The sequence below is a fragment of the Oncorhynchus mykiss genome, chromosome 18 (assembly GCF_057628025.1).
Source record: "Oncorhynchus mykiss isolate SJ-2025 chromosome 18, ASM5762802v1, whole genome shotgun sequence".
Lineage (NCBI taxonomy): Eukaryota > Metazoa > Chordata > Actinopteri > Salmoniformes > Salmonidae > Oncorhynchus > Oncorhynchus mykiss.
In genome coordinates this window covers 45,920,782-45,939,541 of record NC_143039.1, presented here as the reverse complement: position 1 = coordinate 45,939,541, position 18,760 = coordinate 45,920,782, and the positions used below count along the sequence as shown (strand labels likewise).

General features: G+C 40.9%; 2 protein-coding genes across 5 annotated transcripts; one reads left to right on the top strand and one right to left on the bottom strand.

Annotated features, from left to right (window-relative positions):
- Window positions 1-71: 71 nt before the first annotated feature.
- On the bottom strand, window positions 72-5,389 carry LOC110496156 (adenylate kinase 2, mitochondrial). 3 transcript variants are annotated; one of them, XM_021571891.3, is made up of 7 exons: window positions 5,117-5,389; window positions 3,625-3,750; window positions 3,304-3,414; window positions 2,998-3,092; window positions 2,642-2,714; window positions 1,694-1,898; window positions 72-274 (listed from the first exon to the last, which is right to left on the bottom strand). In XM_021571891.3, exons 1-7 carry the CDS (start codon window positions 5,330-5,332, stop codon window positions 267-269), a joined length of 834 nt encoding a protein of 277 aa, XP_021427566.2. In that variant the 5' UTR covers window positions 5,333-5,389; the 3' UTR covers window positions 72-266. The 3 variants fall into 3 exon arrangements, with proteins under 3 accessions (XP_021427566.2, XP_090064665.1, XP_036808570.1); XM_090208539.1 differs by having other exon boundaries at window positions 1,383-1,898; window positions 5,117-5,306; XM_036952675.2 differs by lacking the exon at window positions 1,694-1,898 and having other exon boundaries at window positions 5,117-5,281.
- A 1,283-nt stretch (window positions 5,390-6,672) lies between these two features.
- On the top strand, window positions 6,673-11,543 carry LOC149975524 (C-type lectin domain family 4 member D-like). Of its 2 annotated transcripts, none has more exons than XM_021571888.3 (7): window positions 6,673-7,049; window positions 8,023-8,103; window positions 8,471-8,593; window positions 9,045-9,098; window positions 9,514-9,665; window positions 10,539-10,669; window positions 10,874-11,543. In XM_021571888.3, exons 1-7 carry the CDS (start codon window positions 6,980-6,982, stop codon window positions 11,061-11,063), a joined length of 801 nt encoding a protein of 266 aa, XP_021427563.3. In that variant the 5' UTR covers window positions 6,673-6,979; the 3' UTR covers window positions 11,064-11,543. The 2 variants fall into 2 exon arrangements, with proteins under 2 accessions (XP_021427563.3, XP_021427564.3); XM_021571889.3 differs by having other exon boundaries at window positions 6,870-7,049; window positions 8,029-8,103.
- Window positions 11,544-18,760: the final 7,217 nt, after the last annotated feature.

Genomic DNA, 18,760 nt, shown 5'->3' with positions numbered 1-18,760 from the left:
GAGTGTTACATTAGTAGCAAGTAACATTATAAATGGTAGTAATTAGCACAAAGGGAGGCTACAAAATGATGTCATGATTGTAGAACAGTGTCTTCATTTTATTAGAAGGGTAACATAATCAAAGTCAATTCCAAGATGGCTCCACTTATTCCTCATAGAATGCAGTACATTAAGCTCCCTCATCCTCCAGCAACATTCCAAAATGAAGTACTATAGTACAACATTTCCTCTTTTGTTTCCATTGCCAGGATTGGAGAAGCAGGGATTCAAACAGCTGGGGGAAAAAAAAAAGAGTCTCAGGTGATTTTAAAGACATGCACACAAACATTTTAACAAAATACTGAGTTTTGGGTCATTCAAAGATGCATGAGGCAGAACTATAGCTACAGTCACAAGTTGCTCTCTTGGACATCTACAGGTCCTTGTGCAACTTAACAATCCAGTCCATCTATAGTGCAATTAGGCTTCCAACATCCATTTCTAAAACTTAGTGTATTACCATTTAACAATCAAACACGTCAGCCGTTAGGCTTCACATAAGTTTAAATTAACACTGAACTACAATGGTGACTTAGCAGTACATTAACAATAATTTTGCCAGTAGAAAACTTGACTACGTGAACTAAAGCAGCATTCAATGCAGTGGCGTCATTGTTTTGATACTTTTAACATTATCAAGTCAAAGCTAGAAAAATTCAAACAGCAAGCCTACTGGCCAATATAGCGTCACATAATACAACAGCTATCGTTTTCCGACGACCCTGAGAACATCATGCAGTCACAGTCAGAGGAGAGAAGTCAGTCTACAGAGAGGGGACAAATCTAGACAGGAAAAAGGAAAGAGCAAAGGAGTCTCCTTTGCCCTTTCCTGTAGCCTAGTCATTTTGTGGAATATACGTCACATCAATAGGAACAAAGTGTTATTGGTTAACAGGAACTAAATGTACATTGTATGACAGGTACTTTGACTATGCTCTAGAAAAGTAGCATGCTTTCACTAACCAAAGCACACAAGCTGTCAAAGTATTAGTCAATAGATTCCTAATGAATTCCTGAGTAGACTTCTGACATTGCACGACATTAGCTATCCCTGCCATCTATCCTGGACTCATTACATTCAGGTGAAATGTAAGTCATTCTTAATCACATCCCTATTCCCTACTGCTTCCTTAATTTAATCCAAGTACAGGGACCATCAATGAAGCTACGTTATATAGACGTGTTATATAGCAAAGTTATCGTTAGTAATTGTGTTATTATTTATCTTTTCCCTCTGCATTATTGGGAAGGGCCCGTAAGTAAGCATTTCACTGTTAGTCTACACTGGTTTACAAAGAACGTGACAAAGGAACATTTATTTGGATTACCACTGATATGTATACCTGGCCCAAGGGGAAATTACACTCATCTTATACACTCCATTATAACCAGCTAGTCCAGTCTCTGTAGTTTCCAGGAGAAGTCTATTGAAGTCCCAGTAGTGGAGCGTGTTCAAGTACAAGGGAGACACCCCACCACAGAATGAAGAAAGTGGAGAGCAGAGAGACGAAGAAGGGGAGGAGAACGGAGCAGAGACTAGTCCCGAGTGAGAAAGAAAGACTAAAAAGGGAAAGTTAGAAAGCTAGATGATAGGGGCGTGAAGGAGAGACCGAAAAGGAAGTGGGAGCTTAGATGAAGAGCACCAGGTCTTTACAGGTGGCGGCTGTGGCCGAGGAGAAGGCGGCGAGGATGGAGGAGAAGACTACGTCGGGGGACTGGCCAGCGTCGACTGCCTTGTGCAGGCCGCGGGCACTGTAGTATTTGACCAGAGGCACAGTCTGCCCGTGGTAGGCCTCCAGTCGTGAGCGCAGCGTCGGCGCATTGTCGTCGCTGCGGCGCATCAGCGGCTCCCCCGTCACCTGACGATGGACAGAGAGAGGAAACATTTAATGGGTGAAAAGGGCAATTTTGGTTTCTTTCTCTGGTCAGGTCTTTTTCCCCACCCCTTTGAGTTCAGATCTGAAAGACTTGGCTCAATGTCAGAAATATGGTGATGGCGCCCCCTAGACCTCAAGTTGGGAAAATGCATCTGCCATATTAAATTCTCTCCTATCCAGTCTCGTCAGAGCTATGATGAACACAGAAGGGCTTGTGAAGGTTTGGAGCTGTGTCAAATAGTTTCCCCAGCCAGTAGCACTGAGCTACATCTCAAGGTACACCACACACATTACAACCGCTCGTGTATGTTGAAAGCCATCTGTGCTGAGCATCTGAAACAGTCCCATGTGTCTCAGTTGGTAGAGCATTGCAACGATAGGGTTGTGGGTTCAAGTCCCACGTGGGACCAGTACAGAGAAGGGGGAAAAAAAGTATGAGATGTATGCACTGGATAAACATCTCTAAATGACTCAAATGAAACAAGAGCTCAGAGCCATTAGCACAGAAGCACTTGTGAAAGACTGCATGCAAATGAGCCACTGCTTTCCTCAGATTACAAACATAGACACTTGTTAAGTGCATGTTTGACCAAACTTGAACACACGCTTTTGAAGTGCCAGTTGACCAAGAAACACATTTGAACACCAGTTAGCAGATTGGGATATACAATAGAAGTAGGATTTCCAGACTCAGGGAGGGGGACGTCCGTTGAAAAGATACTTACGTCGTCCTTCATTGACTCTTTGGGTGGGTTGAACTCCTCGTGGTAGGAGCGACCACTAGGCTGGTGAATTAGTCTGAGGGGGGAGAGGAGAAGGTTAGTCCTCCACTCACACTGCCCTTGGCCAACTTCAAAGACTTACACTATATCCCACCTTGGCAAAACAAAGAACCCCTTTTTGACATGCTGATGTGACCATTTGAATGGACTACAGGTACATAATTAGTAGTAGTGTCCTCGTAGTGTCCTCAATACAGAGCATTGTTTGTCGTGGATGTGGTATTGCTCTGCAACATTATTTGTCCAACAAAATGGTTGATAATAACTAGCTCAGACCACCGCAGTATATTTGGTCCTACCTGCCACAGATCCTGCGCACCAGTAGGGAGTCGTTGACGGAGAACTCGATCACAGAGTCCAGCTTCTCTGTGCGCTTCTCCAGCAAGCCATCCAGCTAGGAGACAGAGGGAGTCATGAAACATAGGAGAGGAGCAGGGAGGATACAGGTTAATATGCTCAATGGTATAGTGGAGGGTAAACATAGTTCACGCACCACATTCATTTTGCGTGATGTTTACCACTGCTTATGCTTGATTAACATCAAGACAAACTTTTGCTCTGGGGGATTGCCAGCAAAATGGAGTCAGGCACCAACCAATCCTCACCATCTCGGCTTGTTTCACTGTGCGGGGGAATCCATCCAATAGGAACCCCTTCTTACAGGGAGGCGTGTCCAGGTTCTTTTCTATGAGTTCTACCACCATCTCATCACTGACCTATGAGTCATTTGACAGGAGTAAATTCACAGAGTGATGAGCAGTGAAAATAAATGCATAAGAGCACACAATTAGGACAGACGCCCAAGTCAACCGGTCTCTGATTACCACTAAGTTCCAGCACCAGTGACACAAAAGATGAATTCCTATTAAAAAAATTAACACAGAAACATGTTCAGAACTAACATGAAAACACACTACACATCTTACCAGTTTCCCAGCATCCATGGTCTCCTTGAGCCTCTTGCCGAGCACAGAGCCAGACGCCACCATGGCCCTCAGCATGTCCCCCGTGGCCAGATGGCACACACAGTACTGCTCTGCCAACCGAGGAGCCTTGGAGGAGAGGGGGAGAGCGTGGGTATTGGCATCAAGCCTCATGTTATAAGGCCAAAAGGTGTAGCATTTATGTAGTCACTTCGCAAAATCGCAACTCTGAGGAGAAGAGTATGGCCAAACATAGGCGCTTCCCAACCTGGCAAACTACTACAACAGGTGGGAGCCTGTCAAAGCATTAAAGTCGTGCTGAATCGTAAAATGGCTGGCTGTTATATTTTGGGCACAGTCAAAGCGCAACATTCCTTCAGCTACAGAACATAACCTCCACACATGACATGAGACTAATGTCTGAATGTGTGGGGAAGGCATGGGACACTTTTGGAAGAGCAAAAATAAGTGTTGAATAACTAACTTCATAGCACATGCATTACTGTGGTTTTAAGGACATAATCATGTTGCCATTTTGTTTTTACATTTCAATGCGATTCAGGTTGTGCCACAGCAGGGAAAAAAAGACCAAACCCCCAGGAGACTGACTAAATAGTTGGGATCTTCAAAGCTAAACCAAAAAGTATGTGTCTGAAAGTACAGTACTTGTACCAGACTGTGCAAAAAAAAAAAAAAATTAAATAACATGTATTCCGTACACACTGTAGTGTGTGTATATTTACAAGGCTATGCAGCCACTATAGCCATGAGACACATATGGATACAGAACTTAAAGGAAATACAGAAGTCCCCAACTCTGGTCGTGGGAAGCTGCATGGTGTACCAGCTTTTGTTCCAGATCAGCCTAAACACACCTGACATAATTACCTCTAACAAAACCCTGGACAAGCGGTTGCTCTCCTGTACCACATACCCCCAGAAATTAAAATAAGAACCACATTGAGCTTTTTGACAGGGAAGTCAAGCGGTAACACGTTCTCATTGAACCTGGTTAGATCAAGTGAAAGCAGTTGGCGATGGCCAGCTGGAGAGTATGATTAGCATACAGTCCCTAATGTGACGTTGAAAGGGCCCTCTTATCTTTAAGAGACTCTTCACACAAACGGTTGGCATGCGACTCGAGACGAGTACCACATTGTGAGCTTGCAACACCTTGGCAAACAGTCAAATTTGCCAGCACCAGATAGTGGGAGCCAAGAGGGAATTAGTTTCATTCCAAAGGACAGACGCTCATAACTGGTTAGCGAGCTAGCTACAACTTTTATGATACTTCCTTATTCGTCTGATCTAGCTACCCAATTCATTACACACGACTTAGTCAAGCCAGCACCAGATAGTGGGAGAGATAGCCATCTATGCAAGCCAATTCAGAATGAACTTCAGGACAGGGTGTATGAAGTTAGTTGGTTGACAGTGTCGGCCAAGCGGTATCCCATTCCTACACTTCCTTGGCAAGTTAGCATAACTCACTCACCTGTGTTCCTTTCCCAGCACCAGGGGGTCCAAGCAGGATTGCCCGAATTCCCTTTTTTACGTCGGAGACAGCTTCATTCCGTTGCGTGCTGGGGGCCATGTTCACTTCAGTCGTCCTTGTACCACTTTTATTATCTGCCAACTCGTCCAAGAAAGGAAGTGTCCCCGCCCTCTTCCTGGATGACCCTCTCTTTATCAGAAAATACTTCCACCTCATTGGCCATTAGATGGCTCAGTCAAGCGTCCTACACACCGATTTGCTGAAATAGTAAGTTTCTTGATATAACATCCGGGTTTTGCATATGCAATTATGAATCTTCTTTGGTCAGGGACCATCAAAATGAAAATGAACATTGTTATTAGTTACATAATCCTCTATCAGTATTATTATTATTATTTGTTAATTGTTATTATACTTAGAATTATGAATGAATAATTATTATTATTATTATTTCATCTGTCGGGAAGTATTACAAGTACTGCATGATGTGTCCAGAGATGGCAGAAGAGGCTCAGAGACTGTTCTTAACCACTGCCAATATGTAGTTGCTTTTTGTGCGATTTTCAGCTGCAATGGTTTCACATAGGTGGGTGCTACATGTTCGGCAATGAAGGACTAGTACCCACTGTAATATTCATGTGTAAAAATACTGATTTGTATTTGGATGCATTTCAATTTAAATTAGTTGTTTGTTTTGCTTTTTATGTGCTTTGAGATTATTTTCTGTAATGAAAAGCGCTATACAAGTTAAATAAATTCTTATTATTATTAACATTGTTATTTGTGTCTAAATAGGCGTTTGCTCACTCTATAATGAAATGAATGAGTAGTCAAATGGTAGGAAACTATTAGCTGTGGAAATGATTCAATCGTGTTCAATGCCCATCTGGCTACTACAGTTTAAAAGTCTAAACGGGATCATTGGGACATCCCAACTCTGATGTCAGCCCATTAAAAATTCAATTTAAATGGTTATGTTAAGGTTTAGGGTTAAGTAGGGGTTATGGTTATGGATAGGGTAGGGGTTAAGGTTAGAGTTTAGGGTAGGGATGTCCCAAGGATCCCTAATAGCACAAACACTGTTTATGCACACTACACTGGGAGATCAGTCATTACATTATCAAATTCATATCCAATTAAGACAGGGCTGATTAGATGGTAAAGATGGAATGACGGATTAGATGGAAAGACAGAGTTGTCATAATGTCCACACAGTGTCCACAGTGTATCTTCATCATGTCATCGAGGTACCAGTCCAGGACATTTGACTTGAGGAAATGTTCGCACCAAACTTGATATTCTTATTTTGTCTCTAATGAGCAAGCATTAATGTAGATACTTTTAACGCGGTAATAAAATATAAATGGCACATCTGTCTTTGTAGGCAAACCCCTAATTAAAGGTTGCTCAAATAATCATTTTCCAACTAATAAGAAAACCAACAGACTTCTAATAAAACCACAGTAGTTATCTAAACTAAGAGCTTTTAGAAGCAAACAAGAGAAACATACTATTAATCAAACGAATAAGATTCCAATGTCTCATGTAGTTCAGCTACATGTCAATGAGAGATTGAACGGTGTGAATGTAATGGATGACCAATGATAGGAGTAGGACTACCATTTATTAATTAATAGTGATAGCTAACATATTAGTTTGTTGGTTGAGAATGAATGAAACAGAGAAAGAGAAGTGTCATTGCGAAACTGTTTTGCTGCTGTTTTCAACATCTTCATTCGCTCAGTTCCCATCACACAGAAGAAATTTCTATTTTGGATTGATGTAAATACGTGCCTGGTAGCAGTGTTGAGGATCAGTGACCACCTCGCCCCACTGAAAGACAGACAATTGCAATAGCTAATTATGTCTGAAGGAATAGTCTACGCTGTTGTAAAGTTCAAAAAGCAACAAAGGACTGAAGGAAAAAATTGTGGTATGTTCTAAACTAAAATCTGTCACCAAAAAATGTTTGTTTATATGCTCAGGATGTGAAGAATGTTCAACAAAAAGCTTCTACCTGCATAAATATCTATCTAATGTTAAAGAGGCAATCTGCGATTGGTAAATCCATTTTAAGACTTTTATATAAATTATATATAGACATTTGTTCTTGAAGAATATTACTTCTAAATGCCTCATGAGCTTAGTTCAACTGTATTAGCCCATCAGAACCCCAAATGTAAGCTTGTTGTACTACATTGTTTGTACACAATGTAATTGTAAACAAACACTGTATATCTTCAAAACATGGTTAAAGCTATAATTTTTATCTCATGGTCATCCAGCCCCACCTCTCAGAGACGAGTACCACATTCTCAATTTCCAGATTATTCTGGAATTATATTAATACCGTATTGACTTTATTTGACAACGCATATTGTTAATTTATTTCAAAACATGTTCACTAAGACAAAAATGACTTCCCACTGGGCACAGATGACAGTTCAACGTCTAGTTTTGATTTACATTTGGTTTAGTTGTCAACTAACCGTGTCATTGGGTTTAGGTTAAAAGTTGGGTTAAAAAGAGACAAAATGCCCTCACATTGATGACTTTTTGCAAATCCAATCAGTTTTCCACGTTAATTTAATGTCATCACACTGACTTTTTTGGTTGAAATGACGTGGAAACAACATTGATTCAACCCGTTTTTGCCCAGTGGGTTACATCACAAAGAGATATTAGTGATTTCAATTACTACTTTGTAGGTATATTAAAACGGTTTTCAAGAAACCTATTTTTAGCCGGTTGGCATAAACATTTTTAAGCAGGCCTCATGCTTTATCGGTGATCTGTGCCAATTCTTTTACATTAACAAATTGAGTGTCAAAAATGCTTGTTCTTGAACAGCCAATGTGATGAGAGGAGTTTTGTCTTATTCTCACACTTTCATGGTTACATTTCAGCAACAGCATCCACAGTGAATGATACCACACACTCTGAAATTTCCAGAACCAGGCGCAACCAGCCATCTATCGACCCTAATGGTAAGTGTGTGTGGGTGTGTGGGTGAGTGCCTGCGTGTGTTATTACGTGTGTGTGCGTGAGTGTGGTGAATGTGTGCGTGGTTGTGTGGGTCAGATGAAGTCCGTGCAAATTTCAAGCAAGGCAAAAAAATGAGGACATTTTCTTTCAGAAAACCACATATGGGTGAGAAAAAGAGTTGACAGCATGCAGAACAGAATCTAATTTAGATTTTTCATCATACTTGTCTCCATAGCCTCAAAAACCATGTTCCTTGTTCCACGAATCATACATTTTCTTCATGTTTTGATGATTTCATGTCTAACATACAATAAAACTAAGTAGAAAGTTGATGGGAGTCTGATTCATATTCTCTCTCTGTCCCCTCAGCTGGTGACCCTGATTCTCAGGAGGGGTCAAAGGTCAAACCAAGTGGATATGACCCTGTCAGAGTTGTTCTGGTGACTCTCTGTGTTCTTCTGATGGGTGCTGTCATTGGACTTGGGGTTCTCTGTAAGTACTATAGAGTAGACCCATAGTGGAGTCCAGAGTAGGAGCAGGAGTCCCCAAACTGGCTGTTCACATATGAGGCGGGATAGGATAGCTACAGGAAAGTTGGGTCAAACTCATTACTGTACATTTCAAATGTGTCTTTTTCACACTGATACAACTAGCCCACAAACCCAGTGCAGCGCTCTTCAAAATCTCAAACATTTGATTGAAAATAATCTTACAGCAGGTGAATTTTGGATCATATGACTCATGCTAAGATGAATACTAAACAGTACATTTCCATTGACATTTTCATCCCTATAAAAAGTGTATAGTGTATGGGCTTTACCCTCTCAGTTATAAGGAAATGATTGATGTCACGATGCAAAAATGTAACATCTGTTTTAACCAGAAGAGAGAAGGGGAAGTCTGAGTACAAAATGTGACTCGGTTTTCTCTTTTTTCTCAACAGTTTTGAAACATAATCAAGAATTGATTGTGCAGAGAACTTGCTGTAAGATCACAGGTACTATGCGAGAATGTCCAAATAAATAGTGGCACAAGATTCAGTCATTCCAAAAAAGTGCTTTGTTACATAGGCCTATGTTTTATATCATAGAATATACTCCATTAAGGAATTGGAATTACTATAAGACATTCCATGGTAAAAAAGAAAAGAAAATGGAAGTCACTTCAAACCTAATTTTATTGCCTCGGTTTCAGTCTATTTCTGCTTTTTTCTTATCCCACTTAGGCTGAAGCTAAGTGTATGCATAGTAAATCAATGTGTTTTCATGTCAGTATGGATCTCATACAATCAGTAAGATAAAAAAATAAAAAAATATTATTCATATAGTATGTTACAAATACTTCATTTTGATAAGGGACTATTGACAAAGACGTATATATCACCAGGTTATTTCTGTTCCCTCCCTCCACAGAGGATGAGCGTCCAATATGTGCTCATGATTGGATGTGTCACGGGAAAAACTGCTATTATTTTTCCAATGATAATCTGACGTGGGTTGAGAGTCAGGATAAATGTGTCTCCATGGGAGGAAAGCTGGTCATCATAGACAGCCTTTATGAGCAGGTAGTTATCATGACTATTGAATGGGAATTAAATTATACATTGCGTCTGTCCTTCCATATTATCTTTCATTAATTAAGGCTGTGGTCGGGCAATAGATTTTGTATCCACAAATTACAGATTGAGCCAATGGGTTTATAAGATTTGAAAGTGCTTTACATTTTATTATGAGATCTCAGTACCATGTCAGTCTAATGAGAAAAAAACAGCTATAAAGCACATGCAATTAAACATGCAATCTACAAAAATTAAAGTACACCATGTTTGACTGTATTTAAAAAGATAATTCAGCCAATTACATAATTTTGTATTTTTTGCCTTATAAGGCTAAACTGAAATGAGTCTATGGACAAGGAGAGACTGCAAAGCACGCTTTTGTTTTGTATACCTCGCTTTTAGTGGTTACAGCGTTGGGCCAGTAACCGAAAGGTTGCTGGATCGAATCCCTGAGCTGACAAGGTAAACATCTGTCATTCCGCCCCTGAGCAAGACAGTTAACCCACTGTTAGCCGGGCGGCGACGACGTGGATGTCGATTATGGCAGCCCCCCCGCACCTCACTGATTCAGAGGGGTTGGGTTAAATGCGGAAGACACATTTCAGTTGAATGCATTCAGTTGTACAACTGACTAGTTATCCCCCTTTCCCTGTTGTCACCAACCGCTAATTGTAGCATTTCATAACCAAAACCAATCAAATTAAAACACTTTTTAGTCATTGAGCTTTAGGTTCCACAAAAGCGTGGATTACTGTTCTTGGATGTACTCGACTAGTCCATAGACTGCTATCTATCAGTGTAAGGCAACATTTGGGTGAACTATCCATTTAACCCATTGTAGCACTCTATATAATTTGTCAATCAATGTTCCTGGTGAAGACAATCTTAGATAAGAAAGTTGGTGCTATAATGAGTGGTGATGAAGACAAGTTCTGGATCGGACTGACAGACCAAAAAGAAGAGGGAAAGTGGTTATGGGTGGACGACACACCTCTAGATTCAAATAACAGGTCAGAAGTTATCTTGAATAGTAATACATTTACAAAAGCATGATCATTCAGTATTGCTGAGTATTGTATTGTGTATTAGAGTATTGTGATGTGTTCTCATAATTGACAAAACACAAAAATACAGGTGAAATGATGATTCCCAATCAATGCAGTTAATATGAGGACGTGGATGGCTGAATGAATTATAATGTAATTCCTCTGTAGCTTCTGGTTTGCTTCCCAAAATGGCAAGAAAGAGCCTGACAACTGGCAAGGAGACAAGGAAAGACAAAATCCAGACGGTGAAGACTGTGCTAGAATGGGAGAAAAAGGTGGTACTCATGATGGCAAGAGTTGGTTTGATGTCAACTGTGGTTGGTCTCACAGAAGAATATGTGAGATAATGTTATTCTGAAATTTCATTTTTGTCCCCCCCCCCAGTTTTATCATTGGAATGTGATACAAAACAGGCTTTAGGACCGTGGACGTGTCCGAGCAGTCGGGTGGTCTGTTTGAAGTGTTTATCCGACCGGATACAATAAAAAAAATACCTTATGTCCCTCCCACTTCTAAAACCAAAGTTGCGCCCCTGTGATACAGTATATGTGTGAAACAAAAAAAAAGTATTGAATTTTGCTATGAACATAAAAGTATCTTTACGTTTCTTTTTGCTGACATTTATAATAAGAAGTGAGGATAAACTGTATTGGTAAATGTATTACAGTAGCTTACTGCTGATGTTAACAGACTGCTTGTTATCGACAATATGTTTATGCTTTATGTATTTTATGCTATAATGTAAAACAAGCCAAATCTACAACTGAGCCTAACAAAAAACATGTCAGATATTTTCAGTTCAGCATTTTCTTTATTAAAGAACAACTCCACCCCAAAACTATCTTTTGGTATTTATTTCATTAGTCCATTGATGATAGTAGTTAGGTTTCCGTCCAATTGGTGAAAGATGTTCATGCGAATATAAAAAAAAAATTGGCATAAAAATAGTATGCGCATTTTCCCACCAGAGATGTTTCCATCAAATGAACATGTTGTGGATAAAACGCTGTGTGTGGGTGATGACCTAGTGAACATAAAATAACTGTTGTGGTTAAATTCCCATTCCCAAATATAAAATACAAGTTAAATGGAGTTCCGTAGTATTTTCACCTCTACTGATGGTTTTGTGAAGAAAAAAACGTGTTTTAGCGAATGTGCCCACTCTAGTATTGGCGTGTGCACTATATAGCCAATTATTATGGACAAAAGAGTGAGATATATTTTATTTGTCAAATGACAGCCAAGCATTGATCATTATACCACCAAAATAAGACCCTCAATATTTTTTCTGTAGGAGCATCAAGCGTTTCACCTTGAACTTTCCCCACCCTGTGAAGTTCATTACAATTTATTTTGCTAAAACTTCATTTTAAGGGGTCTGTATTACAGTATAATAAATGTGTAATTACACTAACAAATATTGTAGTTAATTTGTAATAACTCATAGTTGCACTGTAGTAACAAAATACAACAAATACTTGTTACCATGTTTGTTACTAAACTCACCAATTTAGTGTTTAGTTTCTTCTCAGCTCAATCCAATTTAGTATAAACTGTCAAAAGGTTGTAATCTCTTGGACAGATGAGCTGGGTGTCCGAGATTACTACGGTTGGAAGCTCAACAAGCTCTAATTACCAACCCGTGAATGGCACACTTCAACATCTCCACTCAATGTTGTTGGTAGCGCTTGCTCCCCAAAAAGTGTGCCATCTTTATTTGTACTATATTTGTACTTTATTTGTACATTCTACATTTCTGAAAAAGGTCGACCGAAGAGGATGGCTGACGTTTTACGGACTCCTAACCAACTGTGCTATTTTGATAGTTTTTTTTGCGTCATTTGTAACTTTTTTTTTTACAACTTATTTTGTGCATAATGTTGCTGCTACCGTCTCTTATGACCGAAAATAACTTCTGGACATCAGAACAGCGATTACTCACCTTGAACTGGAAGAAGCTTTTTTCCTTTAAAACCTCTTGTGACTAGGGGGCAGTATTTTCATTTTTGGAAAAATAACATTCCCAAAGTAAACAGGATATTTGGTCAGGACAAGATGCTAGAAAATGCATATAATTGACAGCTTAGGATAGAAAACACTCTAAAGTTTCCAAAACTGTACAGATATTGTCTGTGAGTATAACAGAACTGATGTTGCAGGCGAAAGCCTGAGAAAAATACAATCCGGAAGTGCCTCATGTTTTGAAAGCTCTGCGTTCCAATGCATCCCTATTGAGCAGTGAATGGGCTATCAACCAGATTACTTTTTCTACGTATTCCCCAAGGTGTCTACAGCATTGTGACGTAGTTTTACACCTTTATGTTGAAGAATACCCATAAGCGGCTACATTGTGTAAGTGGTCACCTGATGGCTCTCAGAGTGATTCTCGCGTAAAATACAGAGGTAGCCATTTTTCCAATTGGTCCTACTGAAAAACCAATTGTCCAGGTGAATATATTATTGAATAGATATTTGAAAAACACCTTGAGGTTTGATTATAAACAACGTTTGCCATGTTTCTGTCGATATTATGGAGCTAATTTGCAATATTTTTCGGCGTTGTCGTGACCGCAATTTCCGGTCGATTTCTCAGCCAAACGTGAAGAATAAACCGAGCATTTTTCGCCTACAAAAATAATATTTTTGGAAAAAAGGAACATTGGCGATCTAACTGGGAGTCTCGTGAGTGAAAACATCCGAAGCTCATCAAAGGTAAACGATTTAATTTGATTGCTTTTCTGATTTTCGTGACCAAGTTACCTGCTGCTAGCTGGACATAATGCTATGCTAGGCTATCGATAAACTTACACAAATGCTTGTCTTGCTTTGGCTGTAAAGCATATTTTGAAAATCTGAGATGACAGGGTGATTAACAAAAGGCTAAGCTGTGTCTCAATATATTTCACTTGTGATTTTCATGAATAGGAATATTTTCTAGTAATATTTATGTCCGTTGCGTTATGCTAATTAGTATCAGTCGCTGATTACGCTCCCGGATCCGGGATGGGGTGTCAAGTAACGAGTCCGACGAGAAGGATATACTGCTTTCCCGGGAGCAGGACCATGCATCCGCAGAACAGAGAAGCTACGTCAGGTAAGACGAGGGGTGGGTGTGTGTGTCTATTTGTCAATAACATCTGGTGCCCGATGTCTAATATTATAGAGGTCTTGACATATTGCTCGCCTGAGGCAGAGTACCTTATGATAAGCTGTAGACAACACCATCTACCAATAGAGTTCTCATCTAAACTCAGCAAAAAAAGAAACGTCCCTTTTTCAGGACCCTGTCTTTCAAAGATAATTGGTAAAAATCCAAATAACTTCACAGATCTTCATTGTAAAGGGTTTAAACTCTGTTTCCCATGTGTGTTCATTGAACCATAAACAATTAATGAACATGCACCTGTGGAACGATCGTTAAGACACTAACAGCTTACAGACGGTAGGTAATTAAGGTCACAGTTATGAAAACTTGGGACACGAAAGAGGCCTTTCTACTGACTCTGAAAAACAACAAAAGAAAAATGCCCATGGTCCCTGCTCATCTGCCTGAATGTGCCTTAGGCATGCTGCAAGGAGGCTTGAGGACTGCAGATGTGGCCAGGGAAATAAATTGCAATGTCCATACTGTGAGACGCCTAAGACAGCACTACAGGGAGACAGGAAGGACCGCTGATTTTCCTCGCAGTGGCAGACCACGTGCAACAACACATGCACAGGTGCCCGAGTTACACCAGGAATGCACAATCCCTCCATCAGTGCTCAGACTGTCCGCAATAGGCTGAGAGAGGCTGGACTGTGGGCTTGTAGGCCTGTGGAAAGGCAGGTCCTCACCAGACATCACAGGCAACAACGTCGCCTATGGGCACAAACCCACCGTCGCTGGACCAGACAGGACTGGCAAAAAGTCTTCACTCTTCACTGACGAGTCGCGGTCTTGTCTCACCAGGGGTGATGGTCGGATTTGCGTTTATCGTCGAAAGAATGAGCGTTACACCGAGGCCTGTACTCTGGAGCGGGAACGATTTGGAAGTGGAGGGTCCATCATGGTCTGGGGCGGTGTGTCACAGCATCATCGGACTGAGCTTGTCATTGCAGGCAATCTCAACACTGTGCGTTACAGGGAAGACATCCTCCTCCCTCATGTGGTACCCTTCCTGCAGGCTCATCCTGACATGACCCTCCAGCATGACAATGCCACTAGCCATATTGCTCGGTCTGTGCGTGATTTCCTGCAAGACAGGAATGTCAGTGTTCTGCTATTGCCAGCGAAGAGCCCAGATCTCAATCCCATTGAGCACATCTGGGACCTGTTGGATCGGAGGATGAGGGTGAGCCATTCCCCGCAGAAATGTCCGGGAACTTGCAGGTGCCTTGGTGGAAGAGCGGGTTAACATCTCACAGCAAGAACTGGCAAATCTGGTGCAGTCCATGAGGAGGAGATGCACTGCAGTACTTAATGCAGCTGGTGGCCACACCAGATACTGACTGTTACTTGTTCAGGGACACATTATTCCATTTCTGTTAGTCACATGTCTGTGGAACTTGTTCTGTTTATGTCTCAGTTGTTGAATGTTGTTATTTTCATACAAATATTTACACGTTAAGTTTGCTGAAAATAAACGCAGTTGACAGTGAGAGGACGTTTATTTTTTTGCTGAGTTTATATTATTTGTAGCCGTCTATTTACCACCCCAGACCGCACTCAACCAACTCTATAAGGCCATAAGCAAACAGGAAAATGCTTATCCTGAAGCGGCGCTCCTAGTGGCCGGGGACTTTAATGCAGGCAAACTTAAATCAGTTTTACCACATTTTTACCGGCATGTCACGTGCAACCAGAGGGGAAAAAAACTCTAGACCACCTTTACTCCACACACAGAGATCCATACAAAGCTCTCGCCCACCCTCCATTTGAAAAATCTGACCATAATTATATCCTCCTGATTCCTGCTTACAAGGAAAAACTAAAGCAGGAAGTACGCTACAGGACTGTTTTGCTAGCACAGACTGGAATATGTTTCGGGAATTCATCCAATGGCATTGAGGAGTATACCACCTCAGTCATCGGCTTCATCAATAAGTGCATCAACGACGTCGTCCCCACAGTGACCGTATGCACATATCCCATCCAGAAGCCATGGATTTCAGGCAACATCCGCATTGAGCTAAAGGCTAGAGGCTAGAGGCTAAAGGCTTTCAAGGAGCGGGACATTAATCTGGACGCTGAAAGAAATTCCGCTATAATCTCAGACGAACCATCAAACAAGCAAAGCGTCAATACAGGATTACGATTGAATCACAGGAAAGCCCATAAAATTGAGACTCCAGTCACCCAAGTCATAGACTGTGTACTCTGTTACTGCACGGCTCCTTAACAGCTTAGTTTATTTGGTAAATATTTTCTTAACTCTTCTTGAACTGTACTGTTGGTTAAGGGCTTGTAAGTAAGCATTCCTCGGTAAGGTCTACACTTGTTGTTTTTGGCACATGTGACAAATAAAGTTTGATTTGATTTGTAGAATTATAGTGAAGACATCAAAACTGTGAAACAACACATCTGGAATCATATAGTAACTAAAAAAGTGTTAAACAAATCAAAATAGATTTTAGATTTTTCAAAGTAGCCACCCTTTGCTTTGATGACACCTTTACACACTCTTGGCATTATCTCAACCAGCTTCACCTGGTATGCTTTTCCAACAGTCTTGAAGTTCCCACATATGCTTAGCACTTGTTGGCTGCTTTTCTTTCACATCCCAAACAATCTCAATTGGGTTGAGGTCGGGTGATTGTGAAGGTCATCTGATGCAGCACTCCATCACTCTCCTTCTTGGTCAAATAGCCCTTACACAGCCTGGAGGTATGTTGGGTCATTGTCCTGTTGAAAAACAAATGATTGTCCCACTAAGCGCAAACCAGATGGGATGGCGTATCGCTGCAGAATGCTGTGGTAGCCATGCTGGTTAAGTGTGCCTTTATTTCTAAATAAATCACTGACAGTGTCACCAGCAAAGCATCCCCACACCATCACAGCTCCTCCTCCATGCTTCACTGTGGGAACCACACATGCGCAGATCATCCGTTCACCTACTCTGCGTCTCACAAAGACACGCTGGTTGGAACCAAAAATCTAAAATTTGGTCTCATCTGACCAAAGAACAGATTTCCACCGGTCCATTACTCGTGTTTCTTGGCTCAAGCAAGTCTCTTAGTCTAATTGGTGTCCTTTAGTAGGGGTTTCTTTGCAGCAATTTGACCATGAAGGTCTGATTCGCGGAGTCTCCTCTGAACGGTTGATGTTGAGATGTGTCTGTTACTTCAACTCTGTGAAGCATTTAATTGGGCTGCAATTTCTGGCTGGTAACTCTAATGAACTTATCCTCTGCAGCAGAGATAACTCTGGGCCTTCCTTTCCTGTTGCAGTCCTCATGAGAGTTGGTTCATCATAGCCCTTGATGGTTTTTGCGACTGCACTTGAAGAAACTTTCAAAGTTCTTGAAATGTTCCGTATTGACTGACCTTCATGTTTTAAAGTAATAATAGACTGCAATTTCTCTTTGTTTATTTGAGCTGTTCTTGACATGGACTTGGTCTTTTACCAAATAAGGTTATCTTCTGTATACCACCCCTACCTTGTGTGGCAAAGAAGGGGGTCGAGTGATAAATGGCAGATATGTGAGAGCAGAACTAATAAACGGGCTCTGCCCGATCACTAAAATGGCCACCCCTGTGAGAACTACAGATCACAAAATGGCCGACCCCCAAAACTACAAGTCCCAAAAGCAAGGGGAACCCTCAAATGTGGAGCCGACACACAGATAAAGGGTCAAGAAAAACCAGGAAGAGAGAGAGAGAGTGCTGGAAGGATCTATGAACAATAGAGAAAGAGACAATAGAGATTGGCTGGATTTACCGTGTATGAGCTGGATTGTTTTGGACTTACCTTTTGGCGTTTGGACCTGGACCTACCGAGAACCCGATTCGTGTACCGAACCTTGCTATCCTTGACCTCGCCTACGGCCTGGGTGGACCAGGACGGAGAAACAAACACACAGGTACTGTCCTGTTCGAAATAACTCTCATTCTTGGGTGATTTGGTGACAGTTTACCACTTAATTTGTGACAAACGCTCCTAACCTTGAAGAGGTTTGCCACACTTGTCACAACTCAACTGATTGGCTCAAACGCATTAAGAAGGAAAGAAATTACATAAATTAACTTTTAACACGGCACACCTGTCAAATTAAATGCATTCCAGGTGACTACATCATGAAGCTGGTTGAGAGAATGTCAAGAGTGTGCAAAGATGTCATCAAGGTGTCACGACTTCCGCCGAAGTCTGCTCCTCTCCCTGTTCAGGCGGCATTCGACGGTCGACATCACCGGCTTTCTAGCCATCGCCACTCCATTTTTCATGTATCCATTTGTTTTGTCTTGTTCTCTGCACACCTGGTTTTCATTCCCCAAACAATTCATATGTATTTATTCCTCTGTTCCCCATCATGTATTTGTGTAGGATTGTTTGTGTTACGTGTATTTTGATATTGTGGATATTGTTACGCGCATTACTTTTTGTCTATGTTCCGTGTTTTGGGCACATTTTATGTTATTTTGTGCTGTCATTTTGACCGGAATAAAAGTGTGCCTGTTCACGACACTCTGCTCTTCTGCACCTGACTTTGCCTCCAATACACACTCCTAACACAAGGCAAAGGGTTGGTTACTTTGAAAAATCTCAAATATATACTCTTTTTATTTTTTTTTGGTTACTACTTGATTCCATATGTGTTATTTCATAGTTTTGATGGGTCATAAGCTGACATGTAGAATTGTTTTAAGGTTAGAATAGTGCCAACTGTAAAGTTTTGTGGAGGATGAATAATGGTCTGGGGCTATTCTCATGGTTCGGGCTAGGCCTCTTAGTTCCAGTGAAGGGAAATCTTAACGCTACCGCATACAATGACATTCTACACCATTTTTTATAAAAATAATATAGATGTCCACGTAATTTTGGTCATGTAGTGTTTAAGAAAGCAATATTTTTGTTAGTTC

What these genes read in the sequence shown, in the direction of transcription:
- LOC149975524 (XM_021571888.3), top strand. Translation starts at nt 6,980, where the DNA reads ATGTCTGAAGGAATAGTCTACGCTGTTGTAAAGTTCAAAAAGCAACAA. An exon ending in CATTGGACTTGGGGTTCTCT is followed by an intron (nt 8,594 to 9,044) that starts GTAAGTACTATA and finishes TTTTCTCAACAG; the next exon opens with TTTTGAAACATAATCAAGAA. An exon ending in TAGACAGCCTTTATGAGCAG is followed by an intron (nt 9,666 to 10,538) that starts GTAGTTATCATG and finishes TTCCTGGTGAAG; the next exon opens with ACAATCTTAGATAAGAAAGT.
- LOC110496156 (XM_021571891.3), bottom strand. Translation starts at nt 5,332, where the DNA reads ATGAGGTGGAAGTATTTTCTGATAAAGAGAGGGTCATCCAGGAAGAGG. An exon ending in GTGCGCAGGATCTGTGGCAG is followed by an intron (nt 2,715 to 2,997) that starts GTAGGACCAAAT and finishes CTCCCCCCTCAG; the next exon opens with ACTAATTCACCAGCCTAGTG. An exon ending in AAGAGTCAATGAAGGACGAC is followed by an intron (nt 1,899 to 2,641) that starts GTAAGTATCTTT and finishes GTCCATCGTCAG; the next exon opens with GTGACGGGGGAGCCGCTGAT.